This window comes from Numida meleagris, chromosome Z (assembly GCF_002078875.1).
Source record: "Numida meleagris isolate 19003 breed g44 Domestic line chromosome Z, NumMel1.0, whole genome shotgun sequence".
Lineage (NCBI taxonomy): Eukaryota > Metazoa > Chordata > Aves > Galliformes > Numididae > Numida > Numida meleagris.
In genome coordinates this window covers 32423882-32450604 of record NC_034438.1, presented here as the reverse complement: position 1 = coordinate 32450604, position 26723 = coordinate 32423882, and the positions used below count along the sequence as shown (strand labels likewise).

The 26723-nt window shown below is 38.6% G+C and overlaps 1 protein-coding gene across 10 annotated transcripts in view; it reads right to left on the bottom strand.

Moving 5' to 3' along the window:
• The window catches only part of CCDC171 (coiled-coil domain containing 171), a 173714-nt gene extending 147407 nt beyond the window's left edge, over positions 1-26307 (bottom strand). For 7 of the 10 annotated variants that reach the window (XR_002433292.1, XR_002433293.1, XM_021380202.1 and 4 more), the window contains exons 1-6: positions 26052-26307; positions 24717-24888; positions 21143-21281; positions 18975-19149; positions 14623-14804; positions 7515-7661 (exon numbers count right to left, since the gene is read on the bottom strand). Coding sequence is in view for 8 of the 10 variants with exons in the window: in XM_021380202.1 (XP_021235877.1) it covers positions 7515-7661; positions 14623-14804; positions 18975-19149; positions 21143-21281; positions 24717-24888; positions 26052-26292 (1056 nt within the window). In the remaining 2 variants the exon portion in view is untranslated. The other 3 variants (XM_021380198.1, XM_021380204.1, XM_021380205.1) reach the window with 3 other exon arrangements.

The window sequence follows — 26723 nt, the reverse complement described above, 5'->3', positions numbered from 1 at the left end:
AGCCTGACAGAGTTCAAGAAGCTTTTGGAAAATGCTCTCAGACATAGTGTTTGTTTTCTTAGGCAGTTGTGTGTTAAGCCAGGATTTAGACTTGATGATCATTGTGGATGCCTTCCAACTTGGGATATTCTACAGTTCTATATATTTAGTAAATTTAAACAAAGTCAGATGTCAGCAGATTAAAGGAAAATTTGTGGGAAAACCAAAAACTGCAAGAGGTATTTCATCAGAAACTAGCATATAAGCCTTGCTAAACAGCAGAAAGATTCATCAAATACAGAGAAAAAAAATCACATTTTACTTAGAATAGTATCTGGGATTGCTGTTTGTCTGAATATATATCAGCCACAGAAACTGGACATGGATTCCAAACTGAGACTAAAGATTTACTTGGGGGGGGGGGGGGAACACTTTACAGAAAATTGTGTCTATTTTCCTCATGAAGTCTCAAACAGGCTCTGCTAATCCTTATAAGCACTTCTCTCCATAGTGCATACTGTTGCCATGCCGCAGTAGAGATAATGATCTACTGTACATTCTGAGAGAAAGAAATGTCAGGGATGAGTTTAACCTGTAACACTACATTAAAAACTCCAGAACAAGAACTGGGATGAAGAGAGGAGTTCCATATACCTTTCTGACAAACAGAAAGATGAAAACCTCATTTGGATCACGCAAAAGATAACAGCCGGTCTCCCCATGTGTTCAAAAACTTTACACAGTGCCTATATACAGAGAAGATAAATGAAAAGGAATTCTAGAGAAAGCTTGTAGATCTCAGATATCCAGACAACAGTTTCTCAGCTGAGAGTTAAGCATGAATATTCTCCATTTTAGCATGGAATATTTCTTTTAAGTGATACATCACTAGGATGGACTGAAATAAATGGGTTCTCCAATGAAGCTTTTTTCTTATGCAGCGCTGATAACATTGGTTATTCAGTAAGATTCAGTAGTGACAGAGCTCACCTGTGTCATCACCTGACCTGCAGTGTATCTGAAGACAGACAAGTAAGGTACTACACCGAACTCATGTAATTTCCAGTTTCCTCAGATACGCAAGTTGAACAAACTTAACTCTGTCTTAAAGAACATAGATCTCACGTCTGTTTTCATGATAGCCAAGATAGAACTGTGTCTTTTGAGAAAGAGCAAAGAAGAATGGCTAAGGAAACTTCTGTGCAAGCATTAACTTGTAGGCAACCACGTTATATGGTTAGCCTAAGCCCTTCAAGTTCAGACACTTTTTCCACTGTCCTTATATATGTAAATGCTAATGAGGTTTCTAGGAGATATTTTCCGTATGCTAACAGTTTGCAGTACCATTTTCCAAAGTGGCCTGTGTGGCTTCCATTTTTCTCAGCTCCTCTTCCTTAGTCAGTACTGCAATATGTGAAAAACTGAATTACTCTTTCAGAATGTATTGCCCAATATCCTACATGTATGCAATGCCATAGACACTAAACTGAATCCTTTGACATTTGCACTTAGATCAAAACCCTCAGCAAACAACAAAGAAAACAAAAGGGGGAAAAAAAAGTACATTTCCAACAGTTAAATAAGTTCAGAAATGGTAATATAAGTCCTCTTTCCCTCCTCTGCTTCTACTTTGATAACTTCTACAAGATTTTCCAGTTTCATGTTACTAACAAATTATTAGGATACTTACACACCTCTATGGCTATAAGTACACAGCCCTTATGTGCAATGCTCAGCCAGGATACAGTTTTCAGGGAAGAAAATATACAGCAGATCAGAAACATCACTCCATTTGTGTGCTTCCACATTCAGATTAAGATCTTACTTCTTCCAACTTAAAAGCATTTCCCTACAAATCCTAACTCAAATTAAGAGGTCAGGTCTAAGCACATCTTTGGGAAACATGCTGACCACTTGCATCTAACATTAGAAACGCTGGTGCTTCTTGATCACGGTAAGGTGGAGCCATCTCCTGTCCAGATAATAAACAACTTATTATTAACTAGAAAAGTACTTAACTACAAGCAGTTCTTAACCACTGAGGTAAACGTTCTTTCAGCTTTATGGAGTGCAGTCTACACTCACAATCAGTATTTCCTATAATGAAGTCCTATAAACGAGGAGTAACACATCTCATTGACAAGAGTCACATTTGACCCGTATAACACTGGTGTGGGGGCTATAAAATAATCCATATGCTTGTATCTAGGAAAAAAATCAAAACATCAAGGACTTCTACATAGCTATAGCTTAGTTGCCTTTAGACTAAATGCAAGCCTATCCCAGTCTGCAATTGATTTGCAGTTGGCAAACCCATCTTAATTGCTCTCCCTTCCTACAGTACTTTGAGGGGAAAAGGATATCTCTTCTGGGTCTTATGCTCCACAGCTCATAAAATCCTTAAAAGCCCAGTCACTGACACAGTTACTTTATACATGCACACAGACAAGATTAAAATGCGACTTGTTACTAAATCCTAATGAGGTCTAGAGAATATTCAGCTTTGGTCTGACAGTGATTTAAGAGTGACAAGTCTTCAACCTTTACTTTAATTAACACAATAAAATGTTAGATGATTACAAGGAAGGTCCTCTCTAAAGTCCATCACATTAGTAAGCATGTCACTGAAGTAACCTAAACTTTGGAGCCACCAAAATGCAGTGCTTAGAGGGCATATAAGAGCCACAGTAGCTCTAATTCCTAAATAAAAGATGTCAGGGCATGTGGGTGAGTGTGGAGACACAAGGAAATGGAGGCTTCAGTAAGAGCGAGCCATGAAGGAGTCCAGGCAGAGAAGACAAAAAGGACTTTAAATTTTAACCAGCAGCAGTGTTAACTGGCTGTGCAATGTGTCCTTTTTCGTACTGTTTGAAGCTTTATCAACTCTTTCCTGTGAGACCTGTATAACTTACCCAATACTGTAATTCACAGTGAATTTACTAACAACAAATTAAAAAAAGAAAGTCTGGTTAGTTTTGTCTGTTCACAATTTTGTTTTTATCTGAGATTCAATTTCTTGATTCACTGACTAGTATAGAGCAACAAATTTAGTACATTCAAAACTTTATTATTACGTGTACTTTATTATTACATATACTTACACTTTGTGTAAATACAGAGGGTGATCATCACTCAAACAAGTATTCCTCCCAGTCATTTTCCCATCACAGCAGCATTACCAAAGTAATGCAAGACCACACGTTTAGCAGGATATTAAAATGTCTATATACATAAAGGAGGGGAACATAGAAAGACCCACTGAAAGCTGAAGGACTGATCTTAAAATGACAATATACTCAAAGTCACAGAAACAAAATAAACCGAATTACGGGACATTTTTCAGGCCTCAAGAGAAAGGCTTAAAAACCGTGACATACCTTGAGCTCCAACCTACTGAGAGCTGGCACTCTCAAAAACATAAAACAGAAAATAGAAAATCACCACATTTCCGTGAACAAGACAAAGTTTGAAATCTATACAATAATGATTATGTTTTTCATGATAACTATCCACGTTCCCCTCTCATTCCCTGTTCATCAAATAGCTTTCCCACCCAGCTTTTTGGCATCCAGACGCGTCACAAGAAACACTGCTTTTATATACAGATTGCTTTATATTTCCCAAGAAATCAACCTTCCAGAGTAGTGGAGCAAAGGGCAAAACTAGAAGAATCTGGTTCCAGAAAATTAACATGTATAAACAGTAGGATCTTGATGAGTTCAATACAAATCCATCAAGAATTTGACTACTGAATCTTGGGCTAAAGAGACAGAACAAAAACAATGTTTCAGCTTCAGTGGTTTTTTTTTTCTCGTAGAGTATGTGTTCAGAAGGACTCGAGGCTCATGCAGTAATACACTACATTTGGTACTGCTGCAAGCTAGAAAGCTAGCAAGTTAGACACTGTACCAACAGCTATCTTGCAACAGAATAATGGTAATTTTCCACAGACTAATCATTCCTATCAATTCTTATTCCAGAATCTAGAAATATACTCCAGAAACTAGAAATCTATTAATTTAGATCATGTTCAGAATTATAACTGGAGAAAACCTGAGTAATATTAAAAAAAAAGGAGGAGGAGGAGATAAGAATTTTCTCTTTTCTTTCTATTACAATATAACAGATACAATCCTTTGAAAGAGTGTCAAAGAAAGATTCTAAATTTTTCATTTCCATTCATTACAGCAACAAGTATTTTTTCACGGACTTCTCTCTTATGTCCAGCAGAGGGTAGTAAACAGCTTCATGAACTCCAAGAAACTTCATCCTGTCTGCATATGAAGAGGCAGTGAATAGCAAAAAATTAAAGGATTACCTTTAAATCAGAATGATCCCTTTCTCCAGACAAACCACCCTAAGATCATCACTGTCATCAGAAAAAAATAAGGTACACATTTCCTATTTAATGCCCGCTTATATAAGGTAGTTTGTACGGGTATTTAAATAACAGTAACTTCTGAGACCATTTTCCCATTTGAAGAAAGCAAAAAAAAAAGCAATCCATAAGCCAAATGTTCCATGAAGGCAGATAAACACAGAACTACTACATGAAAAAAAATCATTTTCTGTTTGAGGTGTACTGCTACTTTAAGGCTTCTGAATGGAAATCCACCTCAAATACCAACATTATAGGTAAAAATAACATTTATAATTTAACCACAGCTTTAAATACAGGTTGGTCTAGATAGCCTGCTTTAACAGTGGGGTTGGACTCGATCTTTAGAGGATCTTTCCAGCCCCTACAATTCTGTGATTCTGTTATCAGAAATTTAACAGAACTATCTGTATTTCTAATAGGTAATACTTATTCCCGTACATCAAGAAGTTTTAAACTGACACAGAACCATGTGAGAGCAATACAGAACTGCATGGAAACTTAAGCAATTAGGCACACAGTAAGAACTACTGCTTAGACTTTATTGCCCTTCTTTAATGCCTCTTCCACAGTACACAGGAAGAATGTAGCAACTGAAAATATGATGCAGAGAAGCTATCATGCTAGCAAGGCAGCTGCTTACGGTAGAGAGGAAGAAATTCTACACATAGTAATGAGCTTAAATCTCAACAATCTCCAGGCTTCACAGAAGCACCTAAGGATACGTGGAAATACAGCATGCCCTTTAAAAAGGGTATGGTCCTTTCCTTCCATCAATGAGGAGGGAAGGTGGTGCTCACTTCCCCTTCCTTTATCCAACAGATCTGTCCTTGACTATCTCTCCATTACCTCCTTCATAATTTCCAAGGAGTAAGCTCCAGTAGCCACACTACAGTTGAAGAAGAGCATATCTGGTCTTTTTTGTTGAGGTCCCTCCACTCTGCTTCTGCATGAAGGAAAGATAATACCTCTACCCGACAGAGTTCCAGAATGCAAGAGAAGAAGTAGAATGACAAATGTAAAAATCAAAGAAAGGCTTTGAACAAGAAGGGCTGCAAATCACACTTCAAGCTCTGTTAATAATAAACTGCTCCTCACTATATTTAATTTGGAGGGGAGAGGATTATGGGTAATAGAGCAATTTAAAATAGGTTTTATCAATCCCAATTCTAAAATTCAGAAACTTTGAGTTGGTAGCCTTTCATTATCACAGAAGAGGCAGAACAAACTTTGCCCAACAAACAGAGATGCAGAGAAGTGGTATTTTGTACAGTGCAGATAATTTCGCTGCCACAAGCCCTAGAATTTTAAGTCCACCACCCAGTATGAAGTCTCAAGGTAGCAATAAGCTAAGTAAGATAACCAATAAACTCAAAACATCTAGTGCTTCTACTTCTTAAAGAATAAAGGTGTTTTGTTGGGTTTTTCCCAAAGATTCTCATTACTGATTTCAAGCATAGAATGGTACGTCCTTTCATTCGAAATTTATTTTTATGATGGTGAGATGCATGCTGACCAGAGCATATGCACCAAAGTTTAATTTACTTTTCACTATTAGTATACACACGGACTTGTGCTCATTTGCTTAAAAGCTTCCTAGGCAAGAGCATTTATCACACACCTTCCTTCATCATTGCTTAAACACCTACACTTAGAAGTACCACAAGAACACTTTTTCTATAGTGTTTGTTGTTTTCTCACTAGATCATTAAGAGATCAATATATTAATTATAATAAAAATGAAGCAATAATTAAGTTATCTTGGCTGATTTTGGTTAATAGATCGCATTCCATAAAACCATCTCCAGCACACAGCTATATGTTTGAGGAACTGAGAACTTCCTTTTCAAATTTACAGACGGTAAATACACCCAATCAAATTAATTAAAGAGAGAAACCATTGCCTGCCTTATTCTTCCTTTCAGCTCATGATTTCTATGTTAACGTTATATGTCATGAAGTCACACCAAAAAAAAGCCTTCGTGAAAGCACTTTGAAGCAAAAAATCTTTGTTTTAAATAGGCTATTCAAATTTCATAGTACTTTCCATCTGAAGGCAATTCTGCCTAAGCCAGCATATGCACCTTGCAATACCTAACAATGGATTTCCTATCGATCTCCGAGGGTACAAATGTGTATCTTGTTCGCCAATAATCAGTGATTTTAGCTGATGAGCTTTGATGTTCCCTGTAGTAATTTTCTTTTGTACTTTACTGCAGAGTTCTACCTTTCTAGCAACAAATTATTTAAACATTTTCTTTGCTTTTAAGGGGAAAAATAACAAAGAACAAACATAGCTAAAAACTGTACATCACATTATCTTTAAGGACTCCTAATTTTCCACAAGTGCCAATTTTCTAAACTTGGTCATAGGAAAGATCTAAAAGAATCTTTGGTAGGAAACTTAAATCAGGATAAAGAATCATCTGGTTACTATGCTTTTTAGCAGTAACAAGTCTTTGGTCAAGAATGTCTCGGTTCAGATCACACATTCAGACAGCAGTTACCATAAAAGTTACTCTGTAGATGAACAAAATAGTGAAAGTTTGGAGAAAACTGCAAATAGCATTTTAGTAAAAGAAATACATTTAGAAGACACTAGCTAGAAAAGGTTCAGACTTCTCAGTTAACAGGTATCATTCAACACACAAACCAAAACTACCTTTAGCATTTAGATATAGATGGGAGTGCTGCAAAACACCACTGTGATCTGCAAAACACCACTGTGATCTGCTAGTATGTTATTCTCTCTACCAAGTACACCATCTGGCACCTTTCTCAGCTCTACTATATTTCAAGTTTACTTACTATAAAAACTTGTGCAAAAAAAAAAATTACCTAGGCAAAAAAGAATAGAGGATTAAAAAAAAAGACATTACATGGTTAGGGATAATGTACAGAAAATAAAGGTTTCCTGATCTTAGCCTTATTTCCATGCTCCTTTTGCCATCTGATCTTCAAACACCAGTCTCAAGTGAGACTCAAATAGTAAGTGGCATTGGTCTATTCAGTCTACTCTGCAAAAGGGATGTTCAACATTTTGTCAATTCAGTAAACAGAAATCACCAGCTAACTGGGAGGTTCCACCCCACAAAAATAAAATTGCTCAGAGCTTCAGTGTTTCTTGAGACTAATAGCAGTAACCAAAAAGCATTACTTCGAGATCTTTCTTAAGACGCTCCTCTTGTTCAGCTCTGCATTCAAGCTCGTGTACTTGGTGAGTAAGCAGTTCAGAACAGTCATGATGTTCCAGCTCCATATCTTTCATTTTCTTACATAAGTTTTGCAGTGCACTATTCTGCTTCTACAGAAAAGAAAGAAAAAAGAGAGAATGAAATAATACTTTTGTTAAAGTATAATAAAAATAATAAAGAGCTTATAAAAGGAACATTTTGGGGCCAGAAACTGAATTAGAACCATTTATTAAAATCCAACCTGTCAAGAGAACCACCTGCCCAAGTGCACATATGTTCTTCATTCACCACCAGGCAAAACACATTGTTTCAAAAATTAGTATAAATATGACCTTCTGTGATCATACTAAAAGCAGAGACAATTCCCCACAGGAAACTTTAAATAGTAAAGAGCAACTCTTTCAACCTCTTCTCTCATTCTACCAAATGGCAATGATGGGGAGTAAAGCATGCAATTGCACTAGACAAAAGGATACATAGGGACAGGAAGTTTTATTTTGCTTTGGTTTTAATTAATTGAACTTGAAATCAAATCAGATGTTTTTGGAATTGGTTACTTCCATAAACTAATAATGTTCATTTCTGCTAATCTTACAAAGACATTTGTCCAGAAATTGAATTACTTTAAACAATTATGCATGGGGATCCACTAGGTAGCTCTCAGTACTAAAATAATAAAGATGCTGTTTCCCATTTAAATTTCTGCATTCAGAAGATGAGAAAAGGTACAAAGTGTCATAATTAATAGCACTACTGGACTCCACAACTCCATGGAGTCACTGCTACAAAATCCACTTTCACACCACAGCTGGCTGGGAGAAAAGTAGCCAAATAATGAACTCCTAGTAGTCTAACACATACTTAAGCTGGAGAGATCACAGAAGTCTCAGAATTAATAGCTTTAGTCTAGTGGACAGGAATAAGCTTTCCCATAACCAGGATCAGGAACAAGCTATAAATCCAGTGATTTACCTGGAGAACCTTTGGAGACCTAATTTGTTAAAATGGCTTTCTGTGCAAAACACAGAAAGATTACATTAAGTCCTCTTGCTCATTTAATCCTATTCAATATCATGGCAAGAGACATTTTGTGAAAATAAAACAGAGCTATTCAGTTGGTCTGCAAACTCTGCTATTATTCCTACATCACATATTCTTGTTCCTAGAAATTACTAATCATAAAGCATATCCCTAGCAGGGAGAAAGAGAATGGCAAAATTAATTATTCATATAGAATGATTTTTTGGAAGACTGCAATCTGACAGAAGCATATTTATACACAAAGATCAAATAAATACAACTTGCTTCCAGAATCTAGATAAGGGTTTTAGATGTTCTTCCGAACTGAAAGTAGAAAGTTTTGACCGCTCTAACATGGCAGTAAGGGAATCATGACCACTCTAAGATGCCAAGCATTACCAACTGCTAATTAAAAAGTAAGTTTATTTTGTCTCTTCATCCATGTGCACGCACTATCATATGACTTTTTCAAATCCTCTGCAAAGATAACAAGGAACATCTGTGTGAAATATGAATTAAGAATGGCAACATAAAGTAAATTCAATATTGCAAAAATAACAGTCCTAGAAACAAATTAAACTAATCCCCTAATGTCTCCTCCTACTGTATCAAGCCAATACACAAGTTTTGTCCCACAGTAGAGCAAAAAAGAAAAGTTTAGTACACAATTACTCACACTCTCTCCACACTGAAAAGATAAATATCTACATCTCTTCAGGTACAACTTCCAGACATTAACAAAACTAAGCTGGGAAAAATATGTATTAAATAAGTAATACCTAGTTCCCTGGAAAAATATTGTGTCGAGATTTAAAAATATTTGTCAACGGTTTACGGGCGCTAGGCCCGATTCCGTGACGAAGGGGACGGGGGACCCACGGGCCCACGTCCCAGGAAAAGGGAAAAGGGGAAAAGGGTAGGGAGATGGCCCTGAGAGCAAAGAACAGCGGCAACAATCTGAGGAGAAACAAACTAATTTACTAAATAAGATATCGGAATGCAAAACAACACACTATAATACAATATAATTACAATTTAAGCTGATAAATCCAATACAGAGAGAGAGAATGTCCCAAAATCAAGGTAGGCCTTACTCTACTACCGACGATAAGACGGCTGGAGAGCGAGGTGCTGCCAAGACGAGAGACGGTGGAAAAAGGGACGAGGTCTCGTGATCTGCAAGTTTTTATACTGCGAGCTTCTATCTTTTCCCTCCGGCTGGAAAATGGTAACAGAGGAGCAAAGTACCGTGGGGACTGTAGTAGTCCTTCTCTTCTGAGAACCAGGTACATACACTACATGACGTTGTGATGTGGAATACCAATAACCGAAAATCACAAAACCATGACAATATTTTATACTGGAAACGTAGTTGACATTAATCAGACTACAGCTAAAAGGAAGACGTCAAGCTGGTTATACAAGTTGAGTTGTAGGATGTCAGATTATTAAAAAAGTTTCGAGACTTTCATACTTCTTTGAAGTATGAAACTGTACCACATTAGCCCAATAGTCACCTGCCCTTAGAAAGTACAAAGAGAAACATTTGACTAAAAAATATACACATACGATCACATAGCATGTACACACTATACACACACATAAAAACATTGCTGACTTTTTTTTAATGGGTGTATAAGCAATGTGATTGCACAAGTAATTTAAGAAAAAACTCTGCAGTACTTCTGGGGAAATAATAATATCTTCTAGCTAACCACAAGGTGATGCTATTGTACTTCTTATTGAACTCCAAAGCTTTCTTATATTATGAAGCAGATGGTCTGTTAAGCATAATCAATAGAGCACATCAAAGAACCTGTTAGAAATCAGAAAGGATTACTTTTCCTCCAGTCAGCGTAACCTTTATGAATTTCAGCAAAGCTTTTGACACTGTGTCTCACAGTATCCTCCAGGACAAAACATCCAGCATACAGCTAAACACAAATGTAATCCATGGTTGAACAAGTAGTTGACATGTCAGGCTCAAAGAATTACAGTGAATTGGATGGCGGCCATCAAGCTTGTGGCCAATAACTAGTGGGGTTCTGCAGGGCTCTATTTTGGGGTCAGTCCTCTTACATCTTTTGTTAAATGACTTCAATGTAGGAGTTGAAGGTATAGTATGCTACGTAAATTTGTGGATGACTCTAGATTAGGAGGAAATGTTGACTCCCTCGAGGGTAGAAAGGCCTTGCAGAGAAATCTTGACAGCCTCGAAGGCTAGGCAATCAACAATCACATGAAGTCCAACAACAGTAAGTGCTGGATTCTGCATGTGGGATGGGACAACCCTGAATGCTTGTACAGTCTAGGAGACAAGAAGCTGGAGAGCGGCTCCATGGAAAGGGATGTGAGGGCTCCGGTTGATAGCAAGTTGAAAACGAGTCAGCAGTGGGTCCTGGCAGCCAAAAGGATCAACTGCACGCTAGGGTGCATCAGTCCCAGCACTTCCAGCTGATTGAGGGAAGAGACTTCTCTCCTCTGCACTGGCGCAGCCTCACCTCAAGCACTGAGTGCAGTTTTGAGCACCACAACATAAGAAAGTGACATGGTTTTATGATTTTTGGTTATCGGCATTCCACATCATAACATCATGTGGTGCACTGGGAGTTAAAGAGTTAATGCTCCAGTCCCGTGGACTGTGGATGGTTCCGGGTACCTGCTTTTCAGAAGAGAAGAACTACATCTCCCAGAGGACTGCTCGCTGTTCTGTTAACATTTTCCATTCAGAGGGGAAGATTAAAAACTGTTTGCATATCACGAGACGTTCCCCTTTTTTGCTCTCTCTTCCCTTCCTGCTCATCCCAGCAGCGCCTCTCTCCCTAGCTGTCTCACCGCCAGCATCAGAGTAAGGCCTTTTGGTTTTTGGACACTCTCTCTCATTTTGATTTATTAGCTTAAATTCCAATTATATTGTATTTTATTGTGTTATCTTGCATTTCAATACCTTATTTAGTAAATCAGTTTGTTTCTCCTCAGATCGTTGCTGCTGTTTTGTTTTTAGACCAATCTCCCTACCCTATTTCCATTTTCCCTTTCCCGGAGCGTGGGTCTGTGGGTCCCCCCACCCCCTTAGTCACGGAACTGCGCCAAACCTACCCATAAACCGCTGACAGAAAGACATAAAGCTCTTAAAGAGCATGCAAAGGAAGGCAACAATGCTCTCATAAATATGGTTTGAATATTGGTTGAGTCAGGATTTGGACACAATGATCCCTGTGAGTGCCCTCTGATTCATTGGAGACACATTTAAATAGGTTAAACTGACTTCATTTTCATGCCCACCTCAGGATTTCCATAGCCAATTTCAGAATTACAGCTCATTAGGTGCAACTTTTCCAAGAAGGATTGGCATGCATACTTAGAATCTCTCTTCTTTCTATCCAGTAAGACCAAAACTAAACAAAATCACACAGTGCTGTGTGATCTTTCTCCACAACCAGGTCTCTTGAGTGTTAAGATAACAATACAGTGTGTCATGGTTTTATGATTTTTGTTATCAGTATTCCACATCATAACATCATGTAGTGCACTGGCAGTAAGAGTTAATGCTCCAGTTCTGTGGCTTGTCAATATTTCCGGGTACATAGTTCCCAGAAAATAAGAACTACTACATATCCCAGAAGACTTCCACTGCTCCATTTCCATTTTTGATTTAGAGGGAAAGATAAAACTGCTCGCATGTCACGAGACTGCCCTTTCTTTTACTGCTCATCTCTGAGTGTGTGCTCCCTAGCCGTCTTGCCTTCAGTATTAAAGTAATGCCTTCGGGTTTTGGACACTCTCTCTCATTTTATTTATTAGCTACAATTCCAGTTATATTGTATTATTTTGTGCTATCTCACATTCCATTATCATGTTCAGTAAATTAATTCTCTCCCTTAGCTCATTGCTGCTGTTTTGTTTTCAGGCCCATCTCCCTACCTTTTCCCTACCCTCCTTCCCCCTGTCTCGGGGCGGGGACCTGTGCGTCCCTCTGCCCCATTAGTCATGGAACTGACCCAAAACTGGGCCAAACCGTTGACACAGTGCAACTCCTTCTGCAAGCACAAGGACAAATATATTATACAGCCACACCACTTGATTTCTCAATCAGGTCTAATTGCAGCTTTCTTACTATGTCCTGCTTTCAAAGAATTGAAAAGAAAGTTCACAGTACTCATGCAACAGATGTAATTAAGCAATTCTCTCTGCTCTTATTTTTTTCTCATAGATGTTCCTATGGGTACAGTATAAAATCAGATTAACAGCATCATAATGTAGCACAAGAGAACTTCGCTGTCAGAACATAGCTTCCAAGCTACCAGACAAGGGTTGTTTCGCGTCACCTGGGAGGACTGTTTGGCACTGCCCCAGGTCTGGAGCTGAGAGTGTGGGAAGAAAGCAGAGCTTATTTTCCACTGCTTGACCAGCACCCAGTCCGAGTCAAGTTTCTCATATTTTATAGGAAGTTATAAAGAATAAAATGAAAAATATTTTTAAAAACCTGGAGTTGAATAATAGAAAATGAATCTCTAAATAGCAACTTGTTCTCTGCATATGTCAATGTTATGAGTAAATGGCTATCAACCCTACTAGAGCCTTTGCTCTACACTTCTTTTAAAGCACGAATATTAGAATATCCTGAACTCTACGAGACAAACCCACAGAGATCATCAAGTTCAACTCCTGGCTCCATCCAGGATCACCCAAAATTACAACTCTTAAGAGCACTGTCCAAACATTTCTTAAATTTCAGTAGGCTTAGTACCATGACCACTGCCCTGCAAACCCATTCCAGTGCGCAACCACTGACTCAGTGAAGAATCTTTTCCTAATCCCCAACATGACCCTCCCTCGAGGCAGCTGCACACTGTTCCCTTAGGTCCTGTTGCTGTCACAAGAGATCAGCACCTGCCTCTCCACTCTGTGTGAGATGGGGCCTACAGCTTTGAGGTCTCCCCTCAGTCTCCCCATCCCTAGGCTGAAACAAACCAAGGGACCTCAGTCACTTCCCACACATCTTACCCTCTAGACCCTTCACTATCTTCATAGCCCTCTCTTAGATGCTCTCTAATAGTAGTTAAATACCTGTTCACTTTTCCTCAAATGGTGTTATTATACTGCTGAGGCATAAGGTGATCTAATTTTCCATTACAGAGGTTAAAATGATTAAATTATAATTATGTGATTTTTAGTATCCCAGTGGCGCATGTTAAAGGTTGGGCATGTTAACTCAACACTTCCACAGCTTAATATTACTACACTTCTTTGAAATACAATTGTTTTCAATTGCTTGATTGTGAACTAAGTATAAAAACTATTAAAATTATGAACATATTTAGCATCTAAGGGATTTATGCATGCCAGTGGAGCCCAATATAGAAAGTGACTTTCCAGAAATATATAGAAATTAATTACCTGAAGAATAAAAATCCACAGTATAAGACATGACATATCACCTCTAAACGCTAAATGATTTTTTTCCTACCTGAATTTCCAACAGCAGTTCTTTCTATGAGTGCTAAGGTTACAGAAATTTTAGAACTTCACTGACATAAATCACATTTTTCTTATGTTGTATGGAGTCAATAACATACAACACACATTTGGAAATCCCATTATCACAGTCTGCGTTCCATGAGTGCGTTATCTCCATACTGTACAAGTGATTTTCATGCTTAGAGGCAAAGGAATACACGTCATATTAAGGGAGGTAAAATGAAAATTGAGTTAGAAGCTAGGTCTTAGGCTTCCCTGGTTCTACTAATTCAGCTTTGAACTGTATACAGTAGATGTGGACCTCACCACCACTGTGCACTATTAGCTTGGTCTAATCGCTTAACATGAAACCTGCTATATCACATTCCAACAAACCAAGAAAGTGCAAAACAGTAAGTATACCTTTATAAAGTTATATTCTTCAGAAAAAATACTGCAACATTCATCTATGAGGGAGATTTCTTTCCTCTACCAGAAAAAATCCCAATCCACTACCCAACCTTTTGCACCAAAAAAAGTTCCAGGCATTATCTCATGCAATTCATCTTTAAAACTATTAACAGATCATACCTGCAAAACACTTTCTAGTTCACTTCTTTCCTTAAGAACCAATTCATATTCATCCTTGTGTGTTCTGAGAATATCATCCTTTTCACTTGCAAGTCTTTGCTGTTGTTCTTTCCACTTCTGTTGAGCAATATGAAATGTTTTCTCAGTCTCTACCACTCTCTGCTGAAGCTTTTCATTGAACACTATCGTTTAAAGAAAAAGAGAAAAAAAGAAGACAAATACTACTGCTAAGCATGTTCAGAAAAAAAAGTAAGTGTTGGTTCTTGTATGTACTGCGATATTCTGTGGAACATTACAACAAATATTTCTAGCACAGGATGGCACCACCTCCCCTATAAAAATGCAAAATTTTGAGGCTTGAGTAGCGTCTTTGTCGTAAGGACCTAAGAATGCTTTCAGAGGTTTTTATGAATTGAAGCTCTTTTCCTCTTGGAAAAGATTAAAAACTTGAGATAACTCTTTCAAGTGAGGTCTCAATAGCATGGAGGACTTAATTTCAGATTTCCACAATATTTGGTCAGTGTATTTCCACATTTCTAACTGATTTGAGTCTCCCCTATTTAACTTGGAGTTCAGTTAAACACTGTTGAAGACTATAAAGATGTGCACCCACCTAATGAAAGGAACCTCTACTCTGCCCTGATGAGACCACATTTAGAATACTGTGTCCAGTTCTGGGCCCTCCAGTTCAAAAAAGACAGGGATCTCCTAGAAGGAGCCTAGTGGAAAGACACAAAGATGATAAAGGGCCTGGAGCAGCTCTCATATGAGGAAAGGCTGAGTAACATGGGTCTACTCAGCCTGGGAAGAAGAAGACTGAGAGGGGATCTGATAACTTATAAATATCTAAAGGGAGGTGGGAGGCAAATGGATGAGGTCAGGCTCTTCTTGGTGGTGTGTAGCAATAGAACAAAGAGTAATGGCCTAAAACTTGTACATAGGAAGTTCCATACTAACATGCAGAAGAAATTCTATACAGTAAGGGTGACAGAACACTGGAACAGGTTGCCCAGAGAGGTTGTGGAGTCTCCTTCTATGGAGATGTTCAAGACATGTCTGGACACCTACCTGTGCAACTTATTCTAGGGTACCTGCCTTAGCAGGGGAGTTGGACTCAATGATTTCTCGAGTTCCCTTCCAGCTCCTGCAATACTGCGATTCTGTGACTGTAGGAAAACCTGTTGAGTGGTGCCTCTGACACAGTGGAGGGAAGGGATGCCATCCAGAGAGACCTGGCCAGGCTTGAGTAGTGGGCCTCTCTGAGCCCTATGAAGTGCAAAAAGATTAAGCACAAGGTCCTGCATCTGAGTCATGGCAATCCTAAGTACAAATACAGGCTGGGCGATGAGCAGATTGAGAGTAGTTCAGCAAAGAAAGACTTGGGAGTAGTGGTGGACAAAAAAAATGTACGCGTATCAACAATGTGCAGTTGCAGCACAGAAACCCAGCCATATCCTGGACTGCATCAGAAGAAGCATAGCTAGCAGATCAAAAGAAGATTCTTCCTCTCCATTCTGCTCTCATGAAATCTTGCTTGCAGTATTGTGTTCAGCTCTGGAGCCTCTAACGTAAGAATGAAATAGATCTGTTGAAAGAGGTCCAGAAGAGAGCCACAATGATAATCAAAGGGCTGGAGCACCTCCTCTCTTGAAGAGAGGATAAGTTGGTCTTGTTCAGCATGGAGAAGAGAAGGCTTTGAGGAGACCTCACTGCAGCCTTCCAGTATCTAACAGGGACGTACAGGAAAGGTTGAGGAAGAGTCTTCATCAGAAAGCGTAGTGACAAGATAAGGGTATGAGTTATAAATTAAAAGAGGATAGACTTAAGATTAGACATCAGGAAGAAATTCTTCACTATTAGGGTAGTGAGGCACTGGAATAGGGTGCCCAGAGAAGCTGTGCATGCCTCATTCCTTGCGGTGTTCAAGGCCAGGATGGATGAGGCATTGGGCATCCTGGTCTCTGAAAGAATTCCCTGCCCACTGCAGGGCAGCTGGAACTAGGCGATCTTTATGGTCCTTTCCAACTCAAGCCATTCTGTGATTCTTATGATTCCATAACGCAAGGCATGATAGGCCAGTGAGAAAATGCTTACCTTGTACAAGGAATCTTAGTGTTGCTCCAGCCCAGCAAGTGCCTGAGGTAGCAGAACACAGTATACACTAATCTGCAATATTGTAACTGCTGTGGAAACCTTAATTACCCATGCCTATTAAGCAGTTTGACTAAGAATGTTGTGTTACTCTATGAACTGGCTCTGATGTATTTTGTATCAGTTTCTCATCTTGCTAAACTCAGCTAGCAACACTTAAATTATGTGATCAACTCTAACAGCTTTTTATTTCAAATTCATCCCAGTTTTTTGAAAATTTTCCTGAACTGAAGAGCAAAATGAAGAGGCACATCAAGACTTAGTGGACCAAACAGTGGGAAAGGATTTTAAGGTGGCAGAAAAACAAGCCTCAATGAGAACAGCAAAAAAAAAAAAAAAAAAAAAAAAAGGAGGAAATATTGACAAGGGCTATAGGACGGAAGGGCTTATTTGTACCCAAGCCAGACAGAGTCACATCAGAACACTGAAGAACTGTAGGCAGCTTCAAATGGCCAAGAAAACAAGCAGAAAGTTACAAACAGTAAAAGAACTGAGAAACAACATTAATATTATTTTACATCTTTAGCAGCAATGGCAAAATAAAAAAAAACAGCCTGGGGGATTTCAGACAATTCAAACAGACTACTAAGTATAGTTTCTTTCAACATCAGAAAGAAACTAATACACTGACAGGTGGAAAAAAAAATTCTGCAAAACCTCTTATCCCCCTTTTTGCCATCCAGTCTCCTCATCACACAACAAACTCAGTCTGTTTGGTGATCAGGGTGAGTACGCTGTGATTCCACCAGTGGCAGAAGCCCTTACGGAGTCCTACCTCCCAGACCCTGCTTGGAGATTACTACTTCGGCCCTAGCCTTCCTCCATTCCTTTCTGTCTTTTCTTCTGCTCCATCCAGGTCCCTCCCCCATCTCTCTTCTGCTCCGGCACTTCTTTGCTTCTTCCTACAATTTACCACTCCTTCTGGGCTATGTTTACAGAGGTGCCACAAGCTCACTGGTGGACACGCTATCACAGCGAGTGAGTGGGTTCATCTGCTGCAGGGCCAACTAGAACAGATCTCCTTCTGCAAGGTTCAGCCACGGCTCCACGCCCACCACCCACTGCCAGCTACGCAACAGAGCTGCCAACTGCCAAATACAACTTTTTCTAGATCACAAGATATTACAAAATGAGATTTTAAGTATGTTAAAGTGTACAAACACCTACTACTCACATCTAAATCACAACAGACTCAAAACTGCCATGTAAACTAGCAAAATGCGCATCCCAAGACAGTTTCCTCTAAGTAAGAAACCAACAGTTCAGGCTTAAAATTCCCAAAGAACTTTTTACTTTGTCTTTTATTCTCCAAAGGACTTAAAAGTTCAGTTTTCTAATTATCTTAGAAACACTTGGCACTTTTAAGCATTTCCAAGTTTCTAAGTCTTCTTCATCTCTTGGAAGACAAGCTCTACATGAGAAGAACTCCAAACTCTTCACTGAAAAATCAAAGGTTCAAACTCAAATATATCTCCTCTACTAGATTTAAAAGGTGTTATACTTACTTAGATAACTAGAAATGGACCTCTAAGTGAGGTAAGAATGAGAAATTCCACATACACTGTTGAGAAGAATCAAGGAAATCTGAGTTTCTGGATATAAAACTAGCAAGAAAAAATGTCTAGATAAAAGTCAGCCACTAACTATTATCATATTTCCAAAGAATAGAGTAACTTTGCAACATATATGTTCCATTACCTATCAAAAGTGAAACAAGGAGGAAGAATGGGAACTAGACAAGAATGATGAAAATATGATGCTTTTGAAGAGGTGAAATACAAAAGAAATGCTAGAAAAATAAGTTGTTGGAAATAGTACAAACAAATGAACAGGAACAGATTTATTTTTTGTGAAAAGGGAAGGAAGAACTGCTCCACACTACTATCCAAAGGGGGTTAATTGTGGATTAACCATGATTACAATTCTGTACAAGGACAGCAGTTAAAGAGGGAACAACAGAATCCATGGAGAGAAAAGAAAAAAACGGAAATGACAGGCGTAATAGTTTAATTTTAACTCATGTATGAGCCAGTAAGCGTTAAGAATTTATGAAAATAGATGGTTAAGAGATGGGAAAGATAAGAGAGATTCAAAAAACACAGCAATAAGTGGGAAACTTAATTAACCTACTGGAACTCAGTTCTCTTCTTGACCTGGAACAGATTTTACCATTATTCAGTATTTGCTCTTTAGAAACTTACCTTGCAGCTCTGCAAGCTTGTTTCTTGCATCACTTAACTCTTCTTCTACAGTACATATTCTCAAACGAGCATCTTTTCTGGCAATTGCCAATTCATACTCCAGACTTTGTCGAACTGCCTCTCCTTTCTCAAATTCAGACCGTAATTTGACAATCTGGATTTCATAGTTACGCAGCTACAAAATAAATTTGTTTCAGAAAACTAGCAAGAATGCTCTTTTAAAGAAGCAGCATATTACAGAAATACATCTGAAGAATATTTTAGAAAGAGAACTTCAATTGTATTTACAGCTACCTACTCATTATACTTGAACTTAAAATCCACTCTCGCAAAAGACAAAATCTGTGTAAATGAGTACTGACTATTCCCATTGTTTTTTATAACCAAACTATTCATATTCCTAGACTGACTTCAGGTACTCCAAAAAAACCCCTTCCATTTTCCAAAACCATTCTACCATAAGAAAATAACAGCCATAATATTATCATCTTCCTGTACGTTAAAAGCATAAACTGCAGCAACCAGAACGTTGTGTTCAACTGATAAATCTATACTGATTTTCTCCAAATTTAACACCTGAAAGACAGTCATGAAAGGATACTAGACTAGCAGACATCCAATAACCGACAGGCAAGCATATAAACAAAGTTTAGTCCAACATAATTATTCAGTAGTCGAGCAGAATGCAGCTAAATCTAATAAACTAAGAATGGAAAATCTTTTAAAAAGTAATTTCATCTAGATTAAGGAATGCAGTCCAGTCATTGCTATCAAAACCTGTGTCTAAAACATAAAATTCAAGCTATTTCATTAAAAGAAGGTGGGGAGTAATCATAGATTTCTTCAGAACATCCACAGAGTTTGACTTTAATAATACTAGTTGTAGCTAACTTGAGCACTTCCCTTATCTGTAAACACATGGCACACAACAGTGTCACAGATAGTTTCATCTGCTTGAAAAGTAATCCAATTTTGTCATTGTAGTACAACATCGTGCAGTACGTGAATTTTGTTGTGCGTTGCTAAGCTTACAAATTCTCAATTTAAAAGGTTACTCTTCAAAGGTAGATAACTCCTTGGAAACCACTTTTATAGAACAAACCCACAGCTGATGGGACAACGGGAAGAGAATGCAGCACAAGACCAGCTTACTGTGGGAGAAATAGCCATCTCTTAATTTGCATGCAGAGTCCAATAATGAACAGACATGAAAAAGTAAGTTTGGTCTATTGACTAGATTTAGCACCAAAAAAATGAATAACTGCATGAATCACCCCAGCAAACTGTTAAGAGTAGAACTGCTATCCACAATGGTAATTCCTCTACACAAGCACAGTCTAAAGCAGCACATCACCTGTCATACTGGCTTTAGCAAAAGTGGGAAGTATTCTAATAGCAAAAAGCCCAAACTGATTACTGCAACAGCTGTACTCAGTGCTCATCCTCCCTTATGTATACGACTGCAGAAAATCTGACACTCAAGATAGATTCTTAATACTTCATTTTAATACTAATTCACCACAACATCATGAGGAAAAAATCTTTGTTAAGTTGGTATCTTCATTAAGCTAAGTATCTCCCTATGCACGGAGTCTTCATTAAATAGTATTAAGCTTTTGACAAATGTCATGATATTTGTGCTATATAATTTTGCTATAAATTATGCAAAACTACAAATCTGAACTAAGCTAAGACACTGAAAGACCATTAAAAGATATCCCATCTGGATGTTATGCCCACACACAAAAATGCTGTACTATATTTATGTACTCTACAGAATTAAAACAATGCCCTAATATCCTGAAATATAAATATATATATATAAAACAAAACACCGTCCTTTTAACAGGATAAATTCAAGCTATGACTTGTATGTATTTGTGTCATTGGGCAATTCTATCTAACAAACTACTGGGAGAGGCAACAAGTCCCTTCCTTGCAAAAAATGCGCAGATTGGAGTGACTTTAATTACCAGCAATGACAGCGGAGCTGCTATCAGTCCCTATGAATAGGTGTAAGAGGTCTGTACTGTGACATCTTTGATGTAGCCTTTTTTTTTTTCCAGCTAATGACAGCATTTTTGACACATCATGTAAGAAGATTATTTTAATGAAACACATTTACATTTCTTTTAGGAGTAAAATAAAAGAGAACAAAAAAAACTTACTTCTTGATTGTGTTTAATGATTATGTCTACTTTTTCTTCTTTGGCTTGACAGAGTTTCCTTTTCAGATCTTCAACAATGTCCAACTCTGATGCATCGCTATTTTCCAGTAACTGTGACTTACTCTTGGCACTACATAAGCTGCAAAGTATTAATATTTTCAAAATACATTAATAGTACCTACAAATGTTAACACTCTCTTCTTTAAATGACCAGATTCTGAGGCAAAAATGCAAAGCACTTATGTAAAATTATGCCATGCATTTGTTACCCGACTATTGCTCTTGGAAAAAAGAGTTATATGCAACTGTTCATTATGGAAGATACGAGATGTAGCTATAGGAATTTAGAAGAGATACACAGGCTGGATTTCCTAAAGTTGATGTTAAAATAATCATTATCTTCATTATTTTTCATTTTCTTATTTCAGCTCAATAACCTTTCAGTACAGTTTCAATAAATCATAGAATCATAGAATTAGCTATCATTACATCTCTGTCTCCTGCAGTAAGGTTCTTTTTTCTTTTTTTTTAAACACAAATTACTATCTCAAGACCATCTCTGTCACAGAACAAAATAATCTGGAAATGCTTTTCAAATATGTATAAATTTTCTGTACATATATAAGCAACTGATTACGAACAACACAAATTAAAGGCCTAGTTCTTTAAAAAGCCCAGTACATTCATTTCGATTAGAATCTCATTCAAAAACAAAACCATAACTAATAGGATAGGCCCTTATGGACCACAAATAATATTAAAATAATAAAAACAAGCACTTATATGTAGAGTGGAAATTTAGTACAAAAACGAATATTTAATTAACTTGTTTGATAATCTCACATGCAATTATTGTAAATGCAAGTTGGCCATATTTTAAACTACTTCAAGTGTTAAAAATCATTTTTCATACACACATACGTAAAAAAGATTGATGACAGTAATTAGCTGCTCCACATGAAAGCAAAGTTGGCAGGATCACTACGAAATATACAGTCCAAAGAAACATAACTAAATTAACCACAAAATAGTCATTATTTCATACAGAATTAAAAACAATAGAATGGTTATCTTTTCTATGGAGTCCTAAACATTAATTGCAAAAGCAACAGACTCTACTAGGATTCAGTTATTGGTTGGTTATGGTTTGGGGTTTTTTTGTTTGAAGTCTAGTTACACTTTAAAACAAGACAAAGTTAGCCTATGAAATCAAAATAACTATGTGTCACCAATAATTGTTCCTCAGATCGCCATTTCTTTAACATACTTTTTATATTTAATAAATGCAGCAGATCAGGACCATTAAGACCTGCACATACTGAAAGAAAATGCCAGGCACACTACTAGCTTTCAGTTACCGTGGCAGAAAGAATTACTGTTATTTTAAACAACTCTTAGCTATAGCAGCAAGATGGAGTGGTAAGTCAAGCAGGAAACAAAAGAGATCTGAACGCTTAGTGCCCCCAGAAGCTGTGTAAGAGCTTGTTTGTGGACATCATATAAATGTCCAGAGACTCCTCCCTCCTAGCCCCTTCTCCACAGCTGTAAAAAAGATAGAAGAAAGAAAGGTAGGTAATTTTATTCAAAGATAAAACAAGAAGTACCGGTCTCAACAAAATACAGGTGTGAAAGTTAGCGAAGCACAGCTAAGAGAGAAAAAAAAAGAATCTAAAGTGCCTTTTTGTCCACTCTCTCTGGCCCTCAAATCAACAACAGCTACGGAAAGGGTTAACAATTTTGTTATGTTTTGGGGGTGAGGAGGGCAGAAGTCATGGTTTGTACACATGTTATTTTGCTTCTTAAAACCTGCTAACTGTGTACTAATTGACCAGGGCAGGAAACAGAAAAAAGCACAATAAACCATAAAATAAACGCATGTGTGACTAATATTATACATACTTGAACCAGTAGAAAAAGAGCAAACATGAAAGTTGGCCTAGGAGCATTAATACGCAAAGGTAACTACTGAAAAAGAAGCATTATACCCTTTTTTTACATAGTATTTTCTGCATAGCTTCTAAAGCTCACAATGCCATTACTGAAAAATTAATAATACAGATCTAAAAACACTGGTTTTGTTCTCAGTACAGAATCAAATTGAATCAGCTTGTTAAAAAAAAAAAAAAAGATATTTATATTAACTGTTTCACTATTCTATCTGTCTGCTTGAATATTTGCAAATACAAGAGAGATTGGCCTTCAGAAGTCTTATTTCTGTGGTACTTTCTTTAATCTCCACAGTATCACCAGCACATGCAACATTTTACAGACATATCATGCCACCTGTTAGCAAAGGGCCACAAAGGTAAGTAGGGGCCTGTAACATCTCCTGTATAAGGAAAGGAAGAGAGACCTGGGACTGTTCAGCCTGGAAGAGAAGGCTGAGAAGCAATCTCATTGCTGTTTATAGATATCTAATGTCGGGGAGTCAAATCAATGGGGGTGGACTCAAGGAAGAAGTTTACTCTGAGTGACAAAGCGCTGAAAAGAGCTGCCCAGAGCGGTTGTGGAGTCTCCATCTCTGGAGATATTTCAGACCTGACAAGACACTTTCCTGTGTGACCCGCTGCAGGAAACCTGCTTTTAGCAGGGGCAGGGTTGGAAACAACAATCTCTAGCGGTCCCTACCAACCTCTATAATTCTGTGATTCTGTGAGATTCTTCCTTCCGTATTCATACGAAGTGCAAAAGTGTTAGAATATAAAGCTGAAGGAAGCTTAAATCAAAGACAAAAATCACACAAAGTTCCTGGGAAGTGTTAACAGTATGTATGATTTGCAACCTAACAAGAATTCAGAGAAAGCTTTTTATTTCCATTGTCTTACATTAATGGTAAACCGTAACTGCTTTTGAACAAAAAAAAACCATGTATTTTATCAACTACAACTTTTATCAAAGGCACTAACTTTAGAAGTATTTTGAAGTTTCTTAATGACAGAAGTGAAACAGCTTTTGAGTTCTACCCTGCAAAGTGCCTCTCTAACTCAAAAGCTTTTAGCTCCCATTCACTTATTAAGCCAGCTAGTTATAGTGGACAAAGAACATGATAGAAAAAGGTTTTTCACCGTCTTTCCTTCTGTGTTTAGCAGAAAGCATATAGGAACTTTAACAGGGAGAATTTGTCTTACATTCCACCTATCAATGCAATCCTCAAAATCCCCCCACCTGAAGGAGTGGTCTGCAGTCTGATTGCCTAACTCAAGTTTATATTCAAGGATTTTTGTTCTTCCTGCCCATGCGTGAGCAAGATTTAAAGCCAACCTCTGCAACCTCAACTAATACAGAATCATTCTGGCACTCCAAGTCAGCATCCCTAACTGGAGATAGGAACTCCCTTTGTATGTAAGTTATGTTTTCTGCAATCATGCAAAAATTCTTGCACATCAGATGGTCATTACACATCTCTTCAGACAAATAAACCTCTTCATATGATGACTATAATGACACAGTACAGCTTTAGTACATCATGTCTGCTTCTTCTTCATTCTGAATTATACAATTTCAGGGATCTAGAAAGTTAACCACAGAAAGATGAACCATAGTACTGACTACAAAACACAGAAGTAAAGCTCACCGTTTAGCTTCATGGTCAGCATGGCTGACTGGAGAAGACAAACTCATTATCTCAATCATGCAGCTTTTTAAGTCTATGAACTCCACGGAACGAACATCATCTTCAACAATAAATGTTTTAAGTTGAGAAGCTTCAAAGTTTACTCTTTTCCACAGAACAAAGATATTAAAACCTGTAACACAGAGATATAATTTAGTTTACATGGTAACATAATTCGTCAAAACAAATACTTTAATGAAACTGCATTATGGCAGCACCATCTTAACAATTACCATCAATTGTAATTTGACAACTGTTTTATTCAGCAAACATTAGCACTGTTAGTCCTCCGAGCCTGAACAGTGTAGGAAAAAAAAAACATTTTGTAGATGATCCACTATTAGTTTTCAGATTGACGCCAACACAAAATGCATTGTCTGCATTACTGTATCCATCACTACAGCCTTCACCCTTATGAAGATCGCAAACTTGATTTCTCTTCAAAATAACTCTAAGGGAGATTGGCGCTGGATTTTGTTGGGCTTTGTTTTTTGGTTTTGAGGGGGTTTTTTTGTTCGTATTGCTTTTTACTTCTTTTTTTTCCTATAGGTAAGTAAGCGCTCAAGTTTCAGCGCATAGAGCAACATAACCAGCCTTGCGTTTCATAGATCTGGTACTTTCTACTCAACAGTACTTCACTTGTATGAGACACATCGGCAATATCTGAGAGCACAAGGGAGGAGTACCAAACTGTAACCCAGATCATCTTTACTACAAACTCCGTAACTCAGTATTAGCGATAGGAAAAAATCAGTATCAATTGCATATTTAGGACACAGACTGTGCATACATACAGCTATATATATACACACATATGGATATATATGCAAGTATTTACTTCAGGTTGAGTAGCACACTCATTTATGAGTTCTTTAAATCAATTAAGGCGAGAAAACACGACGAACACACGATATCCGACACACAGGTTAACGAGGCGAGGAGCATTGCTGTTCCTCTCCACAGCAGAAGGAAGGGCGCCTCAGTGCCGCGCAGCTCCAGACACCGCCTGCCCCGCCGCTGGCTCCTAAGGCACGATCTCTGTGGCTGCCCACGCTGAGCGGCACGCAGCGTTTCCCTGCTGACACGCGTGCCCGTACTACAGCTCCCATACGTCACGGCCGACAGACCCTCACCGCGACGGGTTCAGAAACAACAAGAAATGCCATAAAGGAGCGACAGTTCGGGCGAGCGCGACCGTGGCCCGACGTGCCCCGGGAGCGTGGCCGCCGCCCGCTCTCCCGCCTGCCTCCAGCCCGGAGCGGCGCCTCACCGCCGGGAAGCCCTGCTTCCCCGTACCCGATCCGACCCGTCCTATCTCATTTCGTATCCTCCCACCTCTCCGGGCCGCCGGGACCGCTCGGCCGTTAGGGCCCGGCAAGAACGCCGCCCCACCCCGACCCGCGCGCGCCGGGCTTCTCTGATCGCCGCTTCCTGTTGCGGCAGCTCCGCCCGCGCCTCGAACGCCGTGCGGGGAAACGCAGAGCCTGGGCAACGCCGGCGCTCGGCGGGAGGCAGCCGCGCATGCGCACTCCGGCATGCTGCTCGCGCCGTTGCCGCCTTCAGGCGGGTCGGGAGGCGACCGTGGCGGCTTCCAAGTGCCTGCTTCCAGCCGGGGCGGTCGAACGTAAAATGACAAAGTAATATATATCTAAAACACCTTCCTAATTCCTTGCTACCAAAGTCTTAATGTATATCGACTTGCAAGTTTACTCGGGTAGGAAGTAATTAGAAAGGTGCTTTGGATATGTTATTATCCTATTTATATGACTTGAATTTCCACAGAGCCAGAGAAGTCTGGGTCCTGCTGAGCAGGATTGTACCAGAGCGCTCCCAGACCACACTTGGAAAAACATTTCTCAGTCCTTTAACGGAACGTTGATCTGCATCTGAAGAAAACATAAATTCTGTGAAAAATGTATCATGATATCCACAGATTACCAGACAATCTAAAATAAGTGTATTTTCCAC